The sequence below is a fragment of the Puma concolor genome, chromosome E2, assembly GCF_028749965.1.
Source record: "Puma concolor isolate L17-30 chromosome E2, mPumCon1.1.hap2, whole genome shotgun sequence".
NCBI classification, from domain to species: domain Eukaryota; kingdom Metazoa; phylum Chordata; class Mammalia; order Carnivora; family Felidae; genus Puma; species Puma concolor.
In genome coordinates this window covers 50,454,298-50,475,291 of record NC_141681.1, presented here as the reverse complement: position 1 = coordinate 50,475,291, position 20,994 = coordinate 50,454,298, and the positions used below count along the sequence as shown (strand labels likewise).

At 40.2% G+C, this 20,994-nt stretch overlaps 2 protein-coding genes across 2 annotated transcripts in view; one reads left to right on the top strand and one right to left on the bottom strand.

Moving 5' to 3' along the window:
* The window catches only part of ZNF404 (zinc finger protein 404), a 53,438-nt gene extending 44,249 nt beyond the window's left edge, over window positions 1-9,189 (top strand). The window contains exon 5 of the transcript XR_015244931.1: window positions 8,976-9,189. The gene's annotated coding sequence lies outside the window, so the exon portion shown is untranslated. The remainder of the gene's footprint in view (window positions 1-8,975) is intronic.
* On the bottom strand, window positions 4,798-20,466 carry ZNF283 (zinc finger protein 283). The gene is given in 6 exon segments (XM_025914942.2): window positions 4,798-4,931; window positions 4,934-6,595; window positions 12,676-12,802; window positions 14,615-14,702; window positions 19,572-19,623; window positions 20,329-20,466. Coding segments are annotated over 4 exon segments (1,833 nt in total). The 5' UTR covers window positions 14,624-14,702; window positions 19,572-19,623; window positions 20,329-20,466; the 3' UTR covers window positions 4,798-4,896.
* Window positions 20,467-20,994: the final 528 nt, after the last annotated feature.

The following is a 20,994-nucleotide window of genomic DNA, read 5'->3' as shown; positions in this document are numbered from 1 at the left end:
TCCTGCCCTACATGTTTTACAAATGCTTTGTGAAACCAGATACACCTAATGCATCCAATGTCAGGAGCAAGGAGTAGAGAAATTGCAAGAATATCCAAACAGCTAATAAACAATCAGAAAAAAAAAAAAAAAAAAAGGAAATGCAAACCATGATACCTACCAGAGTAGCAAACATTGTTTTAAACTGATGCCAAATGTTGTCAAGGATATAGAGAAAGCAGAACATTCATACAACTGTTGGTGGGAGTGCCAGTTGGTACACTTGTTTGCGAATGTATTTAGAAGAATTAAAGTTGAACACAAGCATATCCCTGACCAAACCCAAACAACTCCACTTCCAGTATATGGAGAAAGACATGTACAAGTATGATCATAATAGTCTGATGAGGAGCTCTGACTTCCCAACATAGTATTCCCAAGAACACATAGTGAAGGATTTTCAATGAGGGGCCATGTTGGAATGCTCGTTTTATGTGGATCGTGACCGGTACTACATGGCTGAAAAGTCTCCTTAAAGGAACTATGCTGGGCACTCTGAATTTGTTGTGTCCAAAGCAGAATTTCAAAGACAAGAAAAATCAACCAGATAGAACTAGAAATGTGATTAAAGATCTCCAATTCAAAACACCCCAATACAGTTTTAAAGAACAGGTAATTGCAACACAAGTATATATATATACATATACATATATATATCTTAAAAATAACACTATTATGTAATCTCACTCATAAGATGTCAATATTCTAAGTGGGAGCAAATGAAATCCAGCAGTGCATCAAAATACATACAAAATATATATCAAAGTAAAATAAATATATCAAATAAAATACATCAAAATATATACACAATTAACCTGGGTTTATCCGGGAATGGGAAAAAGATTCAAGAGAATCTGTCAATATAAACTATCATGTTAACAAATTAAATACTATACATTGCAGGAAGGGAGGATGAAATGACATTTGGTAAGACTCGGGAGCCATTTCGACTTAGCTACAACAAAGAGTTTTACTCACGAGTAAGAGAAAACATTAGAAGGCAATTGTTTGAGAGCATGATGCCAACTGCCCGTTCCCTCATAGCTCCCAGGCAGGTTTGGTGACCGAAACGCCCAACTTTAGGGCTTCTAGTTATGGCAGCATTTGCCAATGCAGTTTCATACCCCTAAGATGGAAATACGTAATGGGAATCTGTATTTCCATGGCACAGTTTGAGATACACCAACTTAAAGGAAGTTGAACAACTTTCTTCACTAGAATACTCGTTAGTTTTCCAATAAATTGATATGGTGCGTTTGATTTTTCCTTGAGAGATTTAGTAAGTGCTACTTCATAAGCTTCTTTAACCAGGGATTCCCACGACTTCTCAAGCACTATTCAGTACTGGTAATTTTTGACACATAACTTCAGAAGTTCTGGGACAATTTTAGTGGTATAAATGGTTTCTGTATATTGGCTTAGGGTTTGTTATTTTGATGGCTTCTTAGTTCAGTGTGACAGGGACCATGTAGATACTGGGGAAAACAAGGCATAGGTCTGGCCCTCCATTTGGCCAGATGCATCTTGGTTTTCTCCAAGACACTTTAAAAGGCATTTTCCAAGGAACAGAGCTTCAGGCACATTCTACAAGTTCTGATACACAATTTCATCATCACTTTTCGAACAACCTATAATTGTTTCAATTTTCTATTTAATTCAGAACTTATATATACATATGATAGGACTACATTTTCAAAAGTAGTTGGCCAAGTAGTTGTATAACGGACCTTTATGATGGGGAGCTCTAGCAGTCACCATCGGAATCAAATGAGCAAACTTAGTTTTGGCAAGTGTCTCTGGTATGTTGCAATATGAAGTACCTATCACCACCTAGGATGTATTTGGCCAAAAATGTTTAAGCTTCTGGCTCTAACTTGACTTTATCAGAGATACAAAGGACAGAGGGAAGAAACAAATCTAGAATGCATGGGATTCTACAAACCAGCTTTCCTTAATTTTCAAAAAGTCTGTTCAAGGGGGTGCCTGGATGGTCCAGTCGGTTAGGCATCCGACTTCAGCTCAGGTCATGATCTCACGATTTGTGAGTTTGAGCCCTGTGTCAGGTTCTGTGCTGACAGCGTGGAGCCTGGAGCCTGCTTTGGATTCTGTGTCTCCCTCTCTCTCAAAAATAAATGTTAAAAAAATTTTTTTAAGTCTGTTCAAGATTAAAATCTAGAGACATGAAAACCAAATGCAATGCATGAATATAGACGAGATGCTCATTAGAAAATACAAAGCAGAGGCACCTGGGTGACTCAGTCGGTTGAGCGTCCGACTTCAGCTCAGGTCATGATCTCACAGTTCGTGAGTTCGGGTCCCGTGTCAGGCTCTGTGCTGACAGCTCAGGGCCTGGAGCCTGCTTCAGATTCTGTGTCTCCCTCTCTCTGTCCCTTCCCCACTCATGCTCGGTCTCCCTCTGTCTCTCAAAAATGAATAAATGTTTAAAAATAAAAATAAAAAATAAAATAAAAAGAAAATACAAAGCAACAGGGTAGCTTGGGAGTACTGGGACATATAAAGTTAATATAAAAGAATATTACAGAATTATTGATAATTTTCCTGTATGACCATGGTCTTAAAGGCTGTGCTTATTCTTTAAAAATCTTTTTTGAGAAGAAGCACGAGCAGTGGAGGGGCAGAGGAAGAGGGAGAAAATCTCAAACAAGCTCCACACTCAACATGGAGCATGACACGGGGCTCAATCTCACAACCATGAGATCATGACCTGAGCCAAAATCAAGAGTTGGGACACTTAACTGACCAGCCACCCAGGCACCCCAAGACTGTTCTTATTCTTAAAAGATGCACGCTAATATGTTCAGGAAGGAAGTGTCATAATTTCTACATCGTAAGTCAAATGACATGAGTATACATACACGTATGTACGTATAAATTCATAGAGAAAACAAATATGACCAAATGTTAACAATTATTGATTCTAAATAGAATATATGGATATTATACTATTCTTTAAGTTTTTCAGAGTGTCTGAAATTTGTCCTAATATCTGGGGAAAGAATTCCCAAATGCACAACTTTTTGTTTCTTTTTAATTTGTAATTTATCTTGAAATATGAACAGAGAATTTTAACTACTGGCTACCTCTCTGTTGGGATTCATTACAGGCAAATTGCTTTACACCCCCTGCGCTTCAAGAGGTACATTCCCAACATCTTAACGCTTTCTAAATCCACATTTCTTTTCAGCCTTCATTTTTTATGCAGCTTAAGGGATAAACTGAATAAAAACCCTTTCGAGTTGTTTTTCTAAATTGTATCCATAATGGACTATCTGAAATGTAGATGAATGAGTGGTTATGAAAGCTTTTCTAAATTCATTACACCAATGAGCATTCTCTTCCCAAGAATTCACTGTAGTAATACTAATGATGAGGATATTAAGAACAATAGCAAGTTTGTATTGAGCATACGCTACATACCCAGATATTCTTCCAAAGATCAGATGCATACTAAATCTGCCCAATCTCTGCAACAGGACAGAAAGTTACTATCACTAGCATTTTAAAGATGATGCCCAGAGGAGAGGAGCATTTGGCCCGACATCCCAAAGGTAGTAAGGAAGTGGAATTGTGATGACACGGAGTATGGTTTGTGCCATGAGGGAGGGATTTCCTACATTTGCTACATTAATAGGGTTATTCCCTAGGAGGAATTCACTTAAGTTTTATAAAGATTGGATAGGGGCACCTGGGTGGCTCAGTCGTTTGAGCGCAGACTTCGGCTCAGGTCATGATCTCGTAGTTCCTGAGTTCGAGCCCCGCGTCGGGCTCTGTGCTGACGGCTCGGAGCCTGGAGCCTGCTTCGGATTCTGTGTCTCCCTCTCTCTCCCTCCCCCACTTGTGCTCTGCTCTCTCTCTCAAAAATAAAATAAACTTAAAAAAAAAAAAAAGATCAGGTAGTGTTAGAACGTTTCTATACCTTCATTAAACGAACATGTTTATTGTAAATTCTCTATGCTTTTATAAGCATAAGGAAGTTGTGTCTCACATTAGCCAAATCATCCTATAGTGTGAATATTCTGCCATTCTAATCAGAGAGGTGACAGTGAGGGGTTTCTTATTCTAATCAAATCGTCTTGTGACTTGTGTCATGTTCTTGAAACTGTGAATGTTGTCTCTCACATCATTTCTGGAAAAGGGCAAACTTCTTAATTTCTAATCATTCATAAAGTGGTTGATACTTTTATAAAATATAATTTTATGGCAGTAACAAATTGCTATAAAAGTTTCCAAACGTTTACTCTCGCTTTCTGCATTCATCTCATGATGGACAGGTAACAATTTTGTGGACTGGCAGTAGGCTCTAGACAAGTTTTAGTAGTACTTCTCTAAGGGCCTTCCTACATCCTAATTTAAAGGGTTTCTCACTTGGATGAAGTCTATGACGTACCCTGAGATACTTATCACATCTCTAAGTCTCCCCACATTCCTTACATTCATAATATTTCACAGCAGTATGAGTTCTCTAATGTGCAGAGCAAAAACTGAATTACGATTAGGTTCTTCCTACATTCCTTAAAGTGTTTCTAATGAGTATGAATTCTCCAATGTTTACCAGACTTTGTGCCAAGAATAAAGATCTTCACACGTTCCTTACATTTGAATGGTTTCACATCAGTATAAATTGATGTTCAATAAGATTGTACAAAATCCTAAAGGCCTTTTCATATTCCTTATATTCAAAGCATTTCTCACTAGTATGAATTTTCTGATATATCAAGAAAACTGTCCACACACAGGTAAGGGTTTTACACATTCGCTACATTTGTAAGTTTTCTCAAGAGTAAGATTCTCCTTGTATTGTTCGTACACATAAAAAATGTGTTCACATCTCTTCAATCATAAAGTTTCATCAGTATCAATTGTCTCATTTAAGTTGTCCATATAAAGGCTTCCCCACATTCTTTATATTCATAAGGTTTATCATTACTATGAGTTCTCTCATGTTGAACAAAGTTTGAGCCATTAACAAAGGTCTTCCCAAATTCCTTACATTGATAAGGGTTCTCACCAGCATGAAATCTCTGATGAACAGTAAGTTGATAGCCACTACCAAAGGCCTTCCCACATTGCTTACATTCATAGGACTTCTCACCAGTATGGATTCTCTCATGTTTAACAAGGCTTGAAGCCCAACTAAAGGCCTTCCCACATTCCTTACACTTAAAAGGTTTCTCACCAGTATGGATTTTCTGATGTTGCGTAAGGTGATAGCCACGACTGAAAGCCTTCCCACATTCTTTACATTCATAAGGTTTCTCGCCAGTATGGATTCTCTCATGTTGAACAAGACTTGAGCCACAATTAAAGGTCTTCCCACATTCCTTACATTTATAGGGCTTCTCACCAGTATGAAATATCTGATGTCGAGTAAGTTGATAGCTACTACCAAAGGCCTTCCCACATTCTTTACATTCATAGGACTTCTCACCAGTATGGATTCTCTCATGTTTAACAAGGCTTGAACCCCAACTAAAAGCCTTCCCACATTCCTTACATTCAAAAGGTTTTTCACCAGTATGGATTTTCTGATGTTGAGTGAGGTGATAGCCACGACTGAAGGCCTTCCCACATTCTCTACATCCATAAGGTTTCTCGCCAGTATGGATTCTCTCATGTTGAATAAGACTTGAGCCACAATTAAAGGTCTTCCCACATTCCTTACATTCATAGGGTTTCTTGCCAGTATGAAATACCTGATGTCGAGTAAGTTGATAGCCCCAACAAAATGCCTTTCCACATACTTTACATTCATAAGGCTTCTTGCCAGTATGAATTTTCTGATGCTGAGTAAGTTGATAACCACGACTGAAGGCCTTCCCACATTCTTTACATTTATAAGGTTTCTCACCTGTATGAATTATCTCATGTTTAGCGAGGCTTGAGCCCCAAAAAAAGGCCTTCCCACATTCCTTACATTTGTAAGATTTCACACCAATATGAATTTTCTGATGTTGAGTGAGGTGGTAGCCACGACTGAAAGCCTTCCCGCATTCTTTACATTCATAGGGTTTCTCGCCAGTATGGATTCTTTCATGTTTAACAAGACTAGATCCCCAACTAAAGGTCTTCCCACATTCCTTACATTCGTAGGGTTTCTCACCAGTATGAAATCTCTGATGCACAGTAAGTTGATAGGCACTAAAAAAGCCCTTCCCACATTCACTACATTCAAAGTGTTTTTCAGTCATATGAGTTCTCTCATGTTGAACAAGTTTTGACCCATGACTACAAGCCTTCCCACATTCCTTACAAATATAGCGTTTCTCTCTATTATGAATTCTTTGATGTGCACTAAAAGATTTGCTTTTTCTGTAAATGGGCATTTTTTCATAGCTAATTATCATTTGACTAAAGTATGCCTCTTGATGTCCCTGTAGTCCCTCCAATTTGCTTTTGCACTTAGAATTATTTTTGAAAATGAATGCCTCAAGGCCAAGAGTTTTACTTCTTTCCGTCCTCTCCCATTGGGAAAAATGTATTTCAAAAATGTCTTTTTCTGAAATTTTATTTTTGGTTGCATATGTTGACTCCAAATCTGAAAGAAAACAAGAAAACCACATATTTTATTTCGTTTACCAGAAAAAAAAATTTAAAAACCCTCAATAGAAATACAAGGCAAATTAGAAATAATACCCATTAAAAAAAAACAAAAGAAAGAAAGAATACCCATAAAAGAACTGGATTATAAGACTTCCTGAGCTCACTCCTAAGCATCAAGTGTCTACCCTGTTGGAACAACAATCTCAGTTTTGACTTTTCAGCTCTTATGTTCTTAATGTTCTGATCTGACAGTTTTCTGGAGGATTCCTCAAAGATCATTTTAACAAGTTCCTTATCTTCCTGTGTGGATGACCCCTTACACAAAATGCCTTTCCATCAAGCAAGCCCTTATGTGCACAGAGGTGGTTCGGCTGAACTTTTTCACAACTATGCAGGTTGGCATCATGAACTGGAATCTAGAAAATCAAGCACACCTGAAACTAATATTATATGTCAACTACACTTAAAAAAATAAAACACTAAGCTACATAATACTCCACAGGAATTTTTCTGAGGGATTGGTGTTGGGATAAAAGCAGACAAAACTACTAAGTTCCAAGGCTCTACTGGAGGTGAAACATGTGAAACAAAACCAACTAAAACCGTAATAGAACGTCCACTTAGCTCAAATCCTGATACAATCAAAGAGATAAGCACATCAGTGGTCATGCAGGAAGTTTAGAGCAAAGAACAATTTTTCAATCTAATTTGAAACCAGAAATAAACTGAAACTAATGAAAGCTATGACCCAGTCCCAGCTCAGCTCTAAGCCTGGGGGGATCTGAGTTATCAGCCCCTCCCCCTAAATAGCTGATTTGAGAAACAGGCAGGGATCTATTCTTTACTGTTCTTCAAAATGTCTGGCACACAATGAAAATTTATGCGGTAGGTGAGGAACAGGGAAAGTGTGACCTAAAATCACACCCCCAGCCCCCCCAAAAAACACAAAAGAGACAAAGAACAGCTCACGTAGATATTAGAATCAGCAGGCAAGGCCATTGAATTATATTTTACAGATTCTGGAAGAAAAGATAGAGAACAGATGGCAAATTTCAGCAAAGAAACACAAACTCTAAAATTATAAAATGGAAATTCTACAACTAAAAAACCCAAACTGAAGCGCAAAGAGAAAAAGGATGGGGGGAAAAAATAGAGTCAGACCTGTGCAACAATATTAAACAATCCAACTTCAGACAACAGCAGTTCCAGAAAGAGCCAAATAAGTACTTGAAAAGATTATTATTGCCATATTCTTAAAATGTATGAAATGTATAAATAAGCAATCTACTTTTTAGCAAACTGCAAGCAGAATAAATACAAAGAAAAGCAACAACTGGGAACATCATAATCAAACAGTTGAAAACTGAAAATAAAGGAAAAATAATAAAAGGAGGCAAAGGGGGGACATTAAAGTTAGAGAACTATAAGAATTGAGGCTGACTTCACATCTGTAACAATGGAAGCTACAAGACAATGGAATGATATCTTTAATGGCTGAAAGAAAGCAAGCTTTCAACCTAAAGTTCTATATAAAGCACAAAGTATTCTTCAAAATGAAGATGAGAGATTTCCAGCCCCAGCCATGAAGAAAAATCTGGTATTAGACTTACTCTCACACTATAAACAGCTCTAAAGCTATAAAGCAGTATACTAGATGGGGCGCCTGGGTGGCTCTGTCGGTTAAGCAACTGACTTCGGCTCGGGTCACGATCTCACGGTTCGTGGGTTCAAGCCCCACGTCGGGCTCTGTGCTGACAGCTCGGGGTCTGGAGCCTGATTCAGATTCCATGTCTCCCTCTCTCTCTGCCCCTCCCCCTCCTCGTGCTCTGTCTCTCAAAAATAAATAAACCTTTAAAAAAATTAAAAACAGGGGCGCCTGGGTGGCACAGTCAGTTAAGCGTCCGACTTCAGCCAGGTCACGATCTCGCGGTCCGTGAGTTCGAGCCCCACGTCGGGCTCTGGGCTGATGGCTCAGAGCCTGGAGCCTGTTTCTGATTCTGTGTCTCCCTCTCTCTCTGCCCCTCCCCCGTTCATGCTCTGTCTCTCTCTGTCCCAAAAATAAATAAACGTTGAAAAAAAAAAAATTAAAAAAAAAAAAATTAAAAAACAAACAAACAGTGTACCAGACACAGGGCTGAAAAACTTTTAGAGGCAATTCTTAGGAGAACTTTATATTCACCCTTTCTGCCTGGCTGCGTCCTCCAAAATAAGGTACAGGAAAATGAAGTCCAAATATACAGCAGTGGTTTCACTGGGCAAAGGATACTGGTATCTGAGTTCAGGACTGCTAAGGCAGCTGGAATTTGTAGCTCATGGTTTAGCAAGTAAAGGAGCCATGAATCTGTAACTAAATATTAATTTATGCATCCATACAGTGACTCTCCACAAGGTACTTGGAGTACCAACCCAGACTGAGGGGAAAGAGGCATTCATCTGAGGCCTCACAAAGCCCGTACAGTGAAAGACTCATCATCTGCTGCAGTAGTCCTCAAACTCGGTCTCAGAACCCCTCATACTCTTAATTATTGGTGAATTCTTTGCTTGCTCATGCATAAGTGTATTTGCAATACAAAATATACAAGGTTAGTATTTTTGTGTAATGGTGATTTTATGACATCTTAGGTGACTTATTAAAGGGTAGAGGAGTACTGTGGGATAGGTCTGTGGGAAGTAATTTTAATGATGTTTAACTGGGCATAGATAAACTGTAGTAACTATTGCTGCTTTACTTAATGATGTTTTATTTCTTTGTACACATGAACATTTGGGTATAAGAACTGTGTGTACATCCAAAAGGAAGTCACAGAATTTAAACTGACCAATCTAATCTTACAGCTACCTTGAGATGGCCAAATATAAACTAAATGCAATGCACTTTTGTATAGCTTAGCATCAATAGATAGTTCAGTAAACTTGAATTTAGTTCAACCAATCTGAACTGCCATGCAAGAGTTTATATTACAATTACTTGGTAAGGAAGGCTTAACAACATTAGTAAATGAAAAGAGATTTAACTACTTTTTAAATGTTAAAAACAAAAACAAGGGCACCTGGATGCCTCAGTCGGTTAAGCATCCGACTTCCACTCAGGTCATGATCTCACAGTTCGTGAGTTTGAGTTCTGCATCAGGTGAGAATGAGCCCCACTTCCGGCACCGTACTGACAGTGCAGAGCCTGCATGGGATTTTCTCTCTCTCTCTCTCTCTCTCTCTCTCTCTCTCTCCCCCACTCTGCCTCACCCATTTGCTCCCCCCACCTCAAAAAAATAAAATAAAAACACTTAAAAATAAATAAATGTTAAAAAAAAATCACTGAGGGCTCAAAAGAGCTTTTGTTTGTGCAAGTTAGATTTTCCAATATTTACCATACTAGAAATTAAAACGGAAAAATTAAAGATATTTATTAATTCACTTGAAAATAATGAATCATTCTGTCAGTACAATAAATTTATAAAAGTTACATTTTCTAAAACAAAAAAAATAACTATTATCTTAATTTTTTGTGACTCTCTTTAATATATGGCTTAACAGAAGTCAACTGGATTCTCGTATCTGCTTCTGCATTCACTCTATGGCAATATGCTATTGTGACTGAAGTATACGAAGGAAATCTAGCCTCCCACATATATGCAACTGTTATTCTTTGATACTGTGGGTATGTTACTATTTGATGCTACAGTAAAACTTGAGAAGGGATAGTTTCATAAAGGTTAGTTGCAAGGTGAAATATGCAAATATACCCATGAACTTTTCATATTAAGTTACCTTAAAATCCACTGCACTTTGAATGATCTTTTATCCAAGCATAATTTTGTAATATTGTGCACTGGTCATGTGAAAAATGGTGGCTCGTGGAGTTATGCAGATCTTCGAAATGTTCACACATCTCATTACATAATATTTAAAAAATCATGTGTTAATATTACTTTCTATCTCATCAGAAAAATGTTCATGTATTGGGAAGTTGTAAAAGCTCAAAATGGTAGATGTAAGTTTGACACAATTCTAAGTTTTACTTCAAAGTCTGAATTCTATCACTGGCAAAAAATACTGTTACTTGTCTTTCAAGTGGCGGGCTCAACTTGTGAGAAAATTTTTCTAACTACCTAAGTCTCAATAATAGTGTAATAGTTCATCTGTTAGGCATTCTTTCAAAAACAAAGTGGTGTCCCATGAAAAGAACAGCCAGTTTAACTCACAATTCAAACACCTGCACCAGTGGTTTTCCTCAAGGCATGCACCACACTTGGGTATACAGCAGAAGCGTTTAATGAATATTTCCCATTTCACCACAAAGGATATTTTTTAAATGCATATTCGAGGGTCAAGAATACAGGCTCATGAGCCAGACTTCCTTACAGGCTCAATTGCTTCAACCTTCTCCCACCAGCTGTGTGACCCCGGGAAGTCACTTACACTATATGTCTCTGTATTCTCATCCATTAAAAGGGGATAAAAACAATACTTGCCTCATAGGGATGTTGTGGAAGTTAATTAAGCTAATGTACTTGCTCTGCTTAGAACACAGCCTGGTTTGGGGCGCCTGGGTGGCTCCGTCAGTCGAGCAGCTGACTCTTGATTTTGGCTCAGGTCATGATCTCAACAGTTTGTGGGATCAAGCCCCACGTCAGGCTCTGCACTGACAGCATGGAGCCTCCTTGGGATTCTCTCCCTCTCTCTCTGTCCCTCCCGAGCTCTCACATGCACATGTGCTCTCTCTCTCTCAAAATAAATAAACTTAAAAAAGAGAAAACAACACAGCCTGGCATATGGTTGGCACAGTGTTAAGTGTTAATATTGTCAGAGTTACTATTGTTATTTTGCTAACAGGAAAAGAAGTTTCAGGAGACATTTTTAGGATTGAATTCTGTGTAGAGTTTAACTTTGTAAAATACACGGTTCACAGATCGCAACGTTCAGCCTCCAACATGTTGAAAGGAATGTGTTCGCTTGGTGTGAAATGAATTGTTTATTCAATCCTCCACTGCATAAAGTGAAGGGGCTCTTTTGAAAGTCGGAGTACATCAGGACCCTGTTTCTAGCTGCACTCTCTGCATGTGGGTCAAAAACTAACAAAGAGCAGTGCTTCTTTGATGTGTATAAAAATCACCCAGGGATCTTGTGTAAACGTAGACTCTGTTCGGCATGTCTGGGATAGGACCTGGCAACTGTATTTCTTTTTTTAATGCTTCATGCATTAATTCATTCACTTATATATGTAAGTGATGAATCACTAAATTCTATTCCTGAAACCACTATGACACTATAAGTTAACTAACTAGAATTTAAATATTAATTTGGGGAAAAAAAAAAAAAAGACAAGCTGGTAGAAGCAGCTGATGTTAGGTATGTGTGTAATATTTAACAATAAAAAACCTAACACCGGGGCACCTGGGTAGCTCAGTTGGTTGAGCGTCCAACTCTTGATTTCCATTCAGTGAGATCAAGCCTCACGTCTCAAACCCCTACTTGAGATTCTCCCTCTCCCCTCCCTCTCTTTGCCCTTCCCCCGCTTGCTCACATACTCTCTTTCAAAAATAAATAAATGAACTTAAAAAAAAAAAAAAAAAGCTAAAACCCCAGTAAACCAAATAAAGGCTTCTAATCACCCAGAAAACAATCCACATTCCTCCCCCAAACCAACAAAACTGCCTACCGTCTGGGCCCTGCCTATCTCCTTCACTAACTCTGTTCTGGTCTTCCTATGGTTCCTCAAACATTAACAATCACATTCTGAGGAGCAAGCACACAGATAATCGTTAGACATGTTGAAGTTAAACACAGTATGAAACCTGGTTTCTTTGACAATGGTTACGAACTGAATGCCCCATAATGCAAATCCAGCTCCCTGTAAAGAAGAGAGGCCACTACAGGAAAAGCCAGAGGAAGGTGTGAAGGTATGGGACGATCAAGGAGCTTGCTGAACCCATTTCTAATCCAACAAATATTAAGTCATCCCTTTGAGAACAGGGAGAAGAAATTGACCTGGTTTCTTCAAAGACAGCCCTATAATTCCCACAGGGAAAGCCAATGGTGCAGAGAAGATTCTAAAGTATTTCAGGCAGATGACCTTACCCAATGAGACCAAGTTACTATAGTTCTCCAACATCACATCCACGTACAAGTCCCTCTGAGCAGGGTCCAGGCACTCCCACTCCTCCTGAGAGAAGTCGATGGCCACATCCCTGAAAGTCACCAAGCCCTAAAACCAAAAACCCATACATTACTTGGGAAATTAAAGAAATTTAAGAATTTAAGAAAATATTTCTAAGAGGGGGAAAAAGGATTATGAAGGATAAACCGCAAGAAGAGGAAAATGTAGCAATCAAGTAGGCTGGAGGCCTGTGATACATATAGGTAGAGAAAAGTAAAGAAATTAGTACAACTAAAGCAGAGTGTTACACATTCTGGAAGAATTTCTTGGATATTGTGAGATAGGTAACTAAGCTATCTAGACTTGTCTGGTAATATATAAAATAATCCCAGTTTCTCTTCTATTAAATAAAAGTGGTGTTGGGGGGGGGAGGTTGTTTATGAGTATGTAAACATACATACAACCTGCTATGTGCCTGCCTCGTAAATTCTTTATAAACATAAACTGCTACACCATCTTTTCCCTTTCAGGCTTTAAGGAACAGAAAACACAAATAAGAAAATTTTTTTCCCAAATGCACTATAAAATCTCTATTTCAGAAAAATGACTTCCATTAAATTACAGATTATCATTAAGCCTCAAGTAAACCATTCCATTAGATTACAATGTAAGCATTTTTTTCTCACACATCTTACAAATACATGTTTTTATTAGCTGCATTCAGTTCATCATATAGGTATATAAATTAATATCTCCATTATATTTATACACTTAGGTTGAACAAAACTTCCAAAGACTTTCTTAATTCTAGAAATCTACTATCATCCAGTATTTAGAAATCTCAGTCACCTTCTTACTTGTTACCATCAACCACACCTCACCTGACACCCTCCTCATTCCCAAGCAGGAGACTGCCAATAGAGCACATCATATATGACACAGGTGTCACCAAGATCTGTGCATCCTGGTCAATAACCAAATGGACTCTGACACTGGTGTTCATTGATTGGGGAACCACACTTTCCCTGGAAAGACCCACTCACAAGCCCCTGCATCCAAAAAGCCTTGCAAAGCCTCACAGAGACTGAGGCTGAGCCCAAGAAATCCCAAATTCCATCTTCTCTCTCTGGGAGACTCAGGTCCATGAAGAAGTTCCAAGTTTGCCTGTATGACCAAATGGGACCCTCATCACTGACTCATCACACCACAGACCTGAGATGGGAATAAGGAATTCTGATAAGGGAAATGGCGCAGCCCTAGTGGACCAAAGACAGAAGTGATTACGAAGGGCACCACCCAAGACAGCCTACCATGGATATGTCCTAGGTAAACACCAAAGCTCTTCCAGAGAAGGCACAAGCAACTGAAATTGTTCTCTTGGGTGACCATCCAGCTGTCTAAGGGCATTGTATCCTGACTGGCTTCTTTCCTAGATGCCAGCCAATCAGCACCTTAACCTGAAAAAGGAATAACTGTTGTTTTCAAAATGTCTACAGTCTTCATTCTCCCGTTTTTCCTTCCCTTGTAAATAAATCGTTGGTGTTTTAATAGATGAAATCAGTCTACTGCTGGTTTTCCTTGTATATAAGTAAAAGTGTGCTGTTAACTACATTTCTTCAAGTTATTCTTTGACAGAAGCTCAAGTATTTCCCTCAAAAGATTCCATCCCTTCGCTGCTCTTGATAGAAGACCGAGCACACAGATGTTGAATGTGTTCAATGACCATGACGACACTGAATGGAAAGGCACATACGAAGGACACTGGGCTACTTGGCACTATCCTTTACTGGAATAGGGGGAACTGAGAGGCAGGTTCAGGAGTGGGGTTCTGTTATGCAGAAAGCATTCGGATAATTAAGGAAAAGATTCATATGACCTAAAAATCACAGTATTTCAAGGAGAGAGAAATAACCAACTTACATCAGTCATGATTCTAGAATTGCAAGAACTAATTAATAATCCATGGGGTTCCTCTATTGGTGAAGCACAGAATCCAGAAAAGTCAGAGCTGGGGAGGGGAAAAAAAAGCTTTAGACCAGATGTGAAGTGATCCCATCCTGACTTAAGCTAATATAAACTTCTACCTCCCTCCTACCCCCCCACACTCCCACACCATCTTTGAAATCTAAACTCTCCCCTCAAACCCAAAGGTCCTTCAGTAGGAAGGTTTCTGGCAGTGCCTGATACTGGGGATGCTGATATGAGACTGAGGCTGGACCACTGGTCCTTCCCAGACCAGATCTCCCTCCCACCATTCTGCCTCTCCGAGCTGAGAAAGAGCAACACAGTCCAAGTGAGAACATCTTTCATGGGCTCGGGGCTCAAGAAGGTTGGTCAAGACACAGGGGTGGACAGGATGTACAACTGCCTGAGCCCAAAGCTGACCTCTTAACGCGTTCATAACATACACGCAACAGAATACGAGAAACTAAGCTAAGTCAGGGGAAATAATCAAAATATACTGTCAATAGAAAACACAGCTTGCAGGATGTATAGTATGATTATATTTATAAATTGTATGTATAACAATATAGAAAAGACTGACAATCACATGTCCACAGATGAAAAAAGTGTTTAGGAAAAAAAAAGTGTTTAGAAAGTTATACATCTATATACAATAAGGGTTTTCTTTTTATTGTGGTCATAATGTTCTTTTTGTTTAAGTATTCTGCATAACTGTTGTAACCATGGCCATGCATTATACCAACTATATAATTTCTACACACACTCCCGTTTTGCCTAGAAAAAAAGTGGCTGAAATTCCCCCAAGAAATGTCATGGATATATTGATGAGATCTCAATCCTGCTTCTCTTCATGTCTTCTGACACATGGGTTTATTTTATATCTGAACTTGTCTTTTTAGACGGGATACTCTCCTGATAATTGCTGAACTGATCCTACTGGTCTCACTTAGCAACTAACATTAGTAGGATACAAACTACAGGGTATCCAACACGCAGGACAAATTCTATTTGCCTCTGCAAAACCAGTCGTGACCCAACAGTATTGCCTGTAATTACCTTCCTATGAGTTTCCAAGACAGGTTACCCGAGTTGTTTCTTGGCCTTTGTTGCTGGCAGCCTTAACTTCATTCCTATGTAAATTTAGTCTTCCTTGTCTTTTTTTTTTTTTTTTTAATTTTTTTTCAACGTTTTTATTAATTTTTGGGACAGAGAGAGAGCATGAACGGGGGAGGGGCAGAGAGAGAGGGAGACACAGAATCAGAAACAGGCTCCAGGCTCTGAGCCATCAGCCCAGAGCCTGACGCGGGGCTCGAACTCATGGACCCCAAGATCGTGACCTGGCTGAAGTCGGACGCTTAACCGACTGCGCCACCCAGGCGCCCCTAGTCTTCCTTGTCTTAAAGGCAACAACCATGTCTTTCAGTTACTGTATCACTACCCAAGTCCTATCTCAGGGCCTTAAATTTGGGACAAATTTTTACCCAAAATTCCCTTATAGAAACGTGTCCTTAAATAGCTAGAGAAGTACAGATGTATACACAAGAATATTCAACCAAAAATCATTTATGAGATAACCAAGAATTAGAAACTACCTAACAGTAAGCAAAAGGTTTGCTCAACTGTGGCCTGCTGTGCCCTCATTAGTTTGGTGGTATTAGACCATATTAATTGAAGAAAGACACACATAATCAATTTCTTGGTGATACAGGCAGGTTTGTAAAGGATACACAATGTGGGAAGTGTATCTGAAATTAAGATAAAGGCTCTGGTGTCGACTTTCAGGATGTGAATCTGGGCTCGACAGTGACCAATTTCTCAACACTTCTATTTCCTCGTCAATAAAAGAAAAAGAGAAGGATAGGAACACTGTCTGCTACAGAGGGCTGTACTGAAGATTAAGTAAGAAAATCCACATATAATACTGGTGTACGATAGGGGAATCTGGCTGGCTCGTTCGGAGGAGCATAAGGCTCTTGATTTGAGGGTCGTGAGTCTGAGCCCCATGTGGAGTGTAGAGATTTCTCAAATTACAAAAAAAAAAAAAATAGTGGGGTGCCTAGGTGGCTCAGGTAATAAATAAAGCGTCCGACTTCAGCTCAGGTCATGATCTCACAGTCCATGAGTTTGAGCCCCACCTCGGGCTCTGTGCTGACAGCTCAGAGCCTGAAGCCTGCTTCACATTCTGTGTCTCCTCCTTTCTCTGTCCCTCCCCCACTTGAGCTCTGTCTCTATCTCAAAAATAAATAAATGTTAAAAAAAGCAAAAAAAAAAACTAGTGTACGATAATTACTTAACCTAAGTTTTAGCCATTATTATTGAAAATGGAGATTACTGTCCCTTATTCTGTTATGAGAAAAGTTAATGACCCTTTCCATATTTTCATAATAAAATCCATGCTTCTCAGGTGTGTTTTCTTACAAAGTTAACTAAAGTTTCACCGTCCAGCCTTAAGCCCACTATTCTTCCTAAATAACAACATAAGCACAACAGGTTCTCAGAAAGACACAGAGGAGATATCCCCCACTCCCAGAAGCTGCAGATAGAGACAGGACTCAACATCATAAAGCTGGCTCAGAAAATACAACCCAATTAGATGTCAAGAGGAGAACATTAACCAGAGGTGTGATCTTGTTCTGTGCAAATTGGTGGTTTATTAAATGTCCATAACTATAACCTTCTTATTCTACCTTCTGTTATTAATATCTGTCCTTGGAAATATTATTTGTAACATAGGTTTTTATAAGACAGAACAAAGACACTGGAAATTATCACTATTTTCTGTGGAAATAACCTTTAAAATAATCTAATTCTGAAAGTCTGTCTTTGAGGCTCTTCTAATTAACTTTTAAATGGTGTTTACATTCCTAAAAGTTGTGAATACTTCAGGTTTTTTTTTTTTTTAATTTTTTTTCAACGTTTATTTATTTTTGGGACAGAGAGAGACAGAGCATGAACGGGGGAGGGGCAGAGAGAGAGGAAGACACAGAATCGGAAACAGGCTCCAGGCTCCGAGCCATCAGCCCAGAGCCTGACGCGGGGCTCGAACTCACGGACCGTGAGATTGTGACCTGGCTGAAGTCGGACGCTTAACCGACTGCGCCACCCAGGCGCCCCTAGGTTTTTAAATAAAGAAGAAATCACTAACACTTCTCTCTTCTTCCTGCACATTCAAGAGTAAAACAAAACCCACACGTGGGTTGGACCTCTCCATCAAAATAAAAGCTAGAGAGTCTTTAATTCAGTTGTATCACCAATTACTGTTATCTTATTCAGCAGAAACAAAACCAGACACATAGGCTCACAGGAAAAAATATTTTTAAACAGAAATGCACCAAAATATTAAGAATGATTAACTCTAGGGGTGCCTGGGTGGCTCAGTCAGTTAAGCGTCTGACATCGGCTAGGGCATGATCTCACGGTTTGTGAGTTTGAGCCCCACAGCGGGCTCTGTGCTGACAGCTCAGAGCCTGGAGCCTGCTTCGGATTCTGTGTCTCCCTCTCTCTCTCTGTCCTTTCCTTGATTACGCTCTGTCTCTCTCTCAAAAATAAATAAAACGTTAAAAAAATTTTTTTAAAGAATGATTACCTCTAGAGGATGTAATTCTAATTTCCTTCTCTATGTTCCCTGGACTGTTGAATTTTTTGCAACAAACCTGCATTAATTCCATAACCAGAAATATAAAGATATTTCCAAATGTAAAAAACTGAATGATAGGGAAGGGCCATATTTCAGTCATTAAGAAAACTGAAAAAAACAGAGCCAACCCTGAAGATCAGTGGGCCAGAAACAAAGTACACTGACCAGCTGTTGAACATGCTGGAGCTGGAGCTGACCCCTACACTGAGACACTTTCACTATCAAGATTCCCCTGAAACCAACACACCAATTACGTTAAGTCACCTTCAAAGTCTTGAGGAAGGAAACATATGCACATAAATAGAATAATATTTGGTACAGAACAGATGCTCAACAAGTGTGGCTACACCCCTCCACCTGTTCACTGCGGTCAATTAAAACATTTTGGAGACAATCCTTGAAAAATGTCTTTCAGGGGCGCCTGGGTGGCTCAGTTGGTTAAACATCCGACTTCAGCTCAGGTCATGATCCCACGGTTGGTGAGTTCGAGCCCCTGTCGGGCTCTGTGCTGACAGCTCGGAGCCTGCAGTCTGCTTCAAAATCACTGTCTCCCTCTCTCTGCCCCTCCCCCACTCGTGCTCTGTGTCTCAAAAATAAAATAAACATTAAAAAAAAATGTTTGAGAATAATGTCTCCCATAACTCTCACTGAATGGGATTCATACAGAACTCACAATATTCTTGAGGACTTTTGTTTATAACTATTACTTAATATTTTATTACTTACATTTTCCTTCTGATTCTTTATAAACATAATTTTTATCAAGTACACATTATTCCATTACAGGAGACAACTGCAATTTACTTAACTGTTTCCCTATCACTGGACACTAATCTTGTAAAATCTCCTTCCCAGCTATTAAATCCTAATCCCGGACCAATGGAGCTGGATCTTTTTTGGGTCATGTACATTCGACAATCTCATGAAATTATAGACATTTTTGCCCACTAAAAAAATACATTTACAAATATTTATAAAAATTCGGTCTCAAATCCAAGAGATTTGTGATCATCTGGCAATTATAAATGGGACAAAACCTCAGGTTAAGATTTCCTCTACTAGATCACTTTTTCCAACTTGAATAGCTGGCTATTAATTGAGAGTAAGGTCAATAAGGGGCGACTAAGAAGAGGGATGCATGAGCAGGGTAGGTCATTCATCAGGAGGAAAACCCAGAATAGTCACTACTAGTGATATTTCAGGCCAAGAAAGCAAATATTCTCATGATCTAAAAACGAAAGGAACTGTGTGAATAATAAAGAAACACAAACTCACCCTGATCCTTGACTTCAAAATATGCAACAATTCTTCCCTCCTCCTCAGGATCCTTCTTAGAAACCCGGCAGCAGTGGAAGTGGTGGGGGTGGGGGTGGGGGTGGGGGTGCGGGAGGGGGACACCGAAAGACTCATGAGACACCAGCATTTCTTGGAGCACAGACCCAACTAAAACAAAAAACAAAAAAGGAAAACCGAAACACCGCCTAGAGCCGTATTCACCTTCAGCCACACAAAACCCAACGGAATTGAAAGGAAGGAAGGTTGCAATCTGTCTCTGAGTTGACAGCAGCTGCTGGGCACGAAGGTCTGGCTGCTCTGAAACACGTAGCTGGCTCCCAAGGAGCTCCGAGACGCGCGCCCCTTCTACGAACCTTACCTCTGGGGCCTCCCCCATCACGTCTTCCTAGAAGCCTGTCACGAGGACACTTCCGGATGTACGATTCTCATCCCAAGACTAGCCCTCTGCCTTCTTGGCGTGAAACGTTCCCTCTAGGGCTTAGGGTAGGACCCCTTTTCTTGCGGGCATTTAACTTTGGCAGGCCCAAAGAAAGTCTAGAGGGAACCCAAAGCACACAGCCAAAGCAAAACCACAAGGCCACGCACCCCATCACCCGGGCACACATTCCCAATCGCATACACCATCGCGGAGGCACACCCCGGCCCTGTCACGCACCATCCTGCTCAGCCGCTAGCGCACACACAGGCTGGAGGCTCCGAACGCGACACACCCAGTCCGCTAACCGGGCCCCCTCACCTCGGGCGCTTCCCGAAGTCACCCCCACACCGGCTGCGGGTTCTGACCCCGCGCTGACTACTTCCGCCGACGCGGGCAACTCACTGCGCGGAGCCCGAGAACCTTCAGGACACCGGAAACGGACCCACAGGCTTATGGGAAATAAGAGACGGCAAGTCCTCGGAGGGCGAGAACCGGCCCGTCCAAAGAGCTCTCCGCGGGCAACCTCACCCCGCCCGGAAGGAGACCTGTGCCCGGAGACTTTTGGGAAATGTAGTCCACGGCGGGCAAATCCTCAGAAGCTGGGACCCAGGACCCTTAGAATGCTCCCAGCATGCAACTCGGCTACGCCTAGCAAAGGCGCTTTTTCCAAAGTCAACCCGAACTTCTAGTTTTTGCTGCAGCGAGTAGGTCCCGGCTAGGCGAACATCACATCTCAATAATCTTCGATGTGACTGAGGGAGAATTAAATGATTTTCAAGGAAGGCTGAGGAATGCATTCTGAGAGTGTTAGAGATTGGAAGGGGAGCGTTGGCGGAGAGGGGCGTGGGGGGATATGACCAGGGACTTAGGCTTCAGTGGGCGGCAACATCTCAAGTAAGGTCCGTGGGAACAACCCTGAGCGAGGCCACGGGCTTACCTGGTTTACGAGGGACTCGAGTAGGGTCTGGCGGGTTGAACAGATGG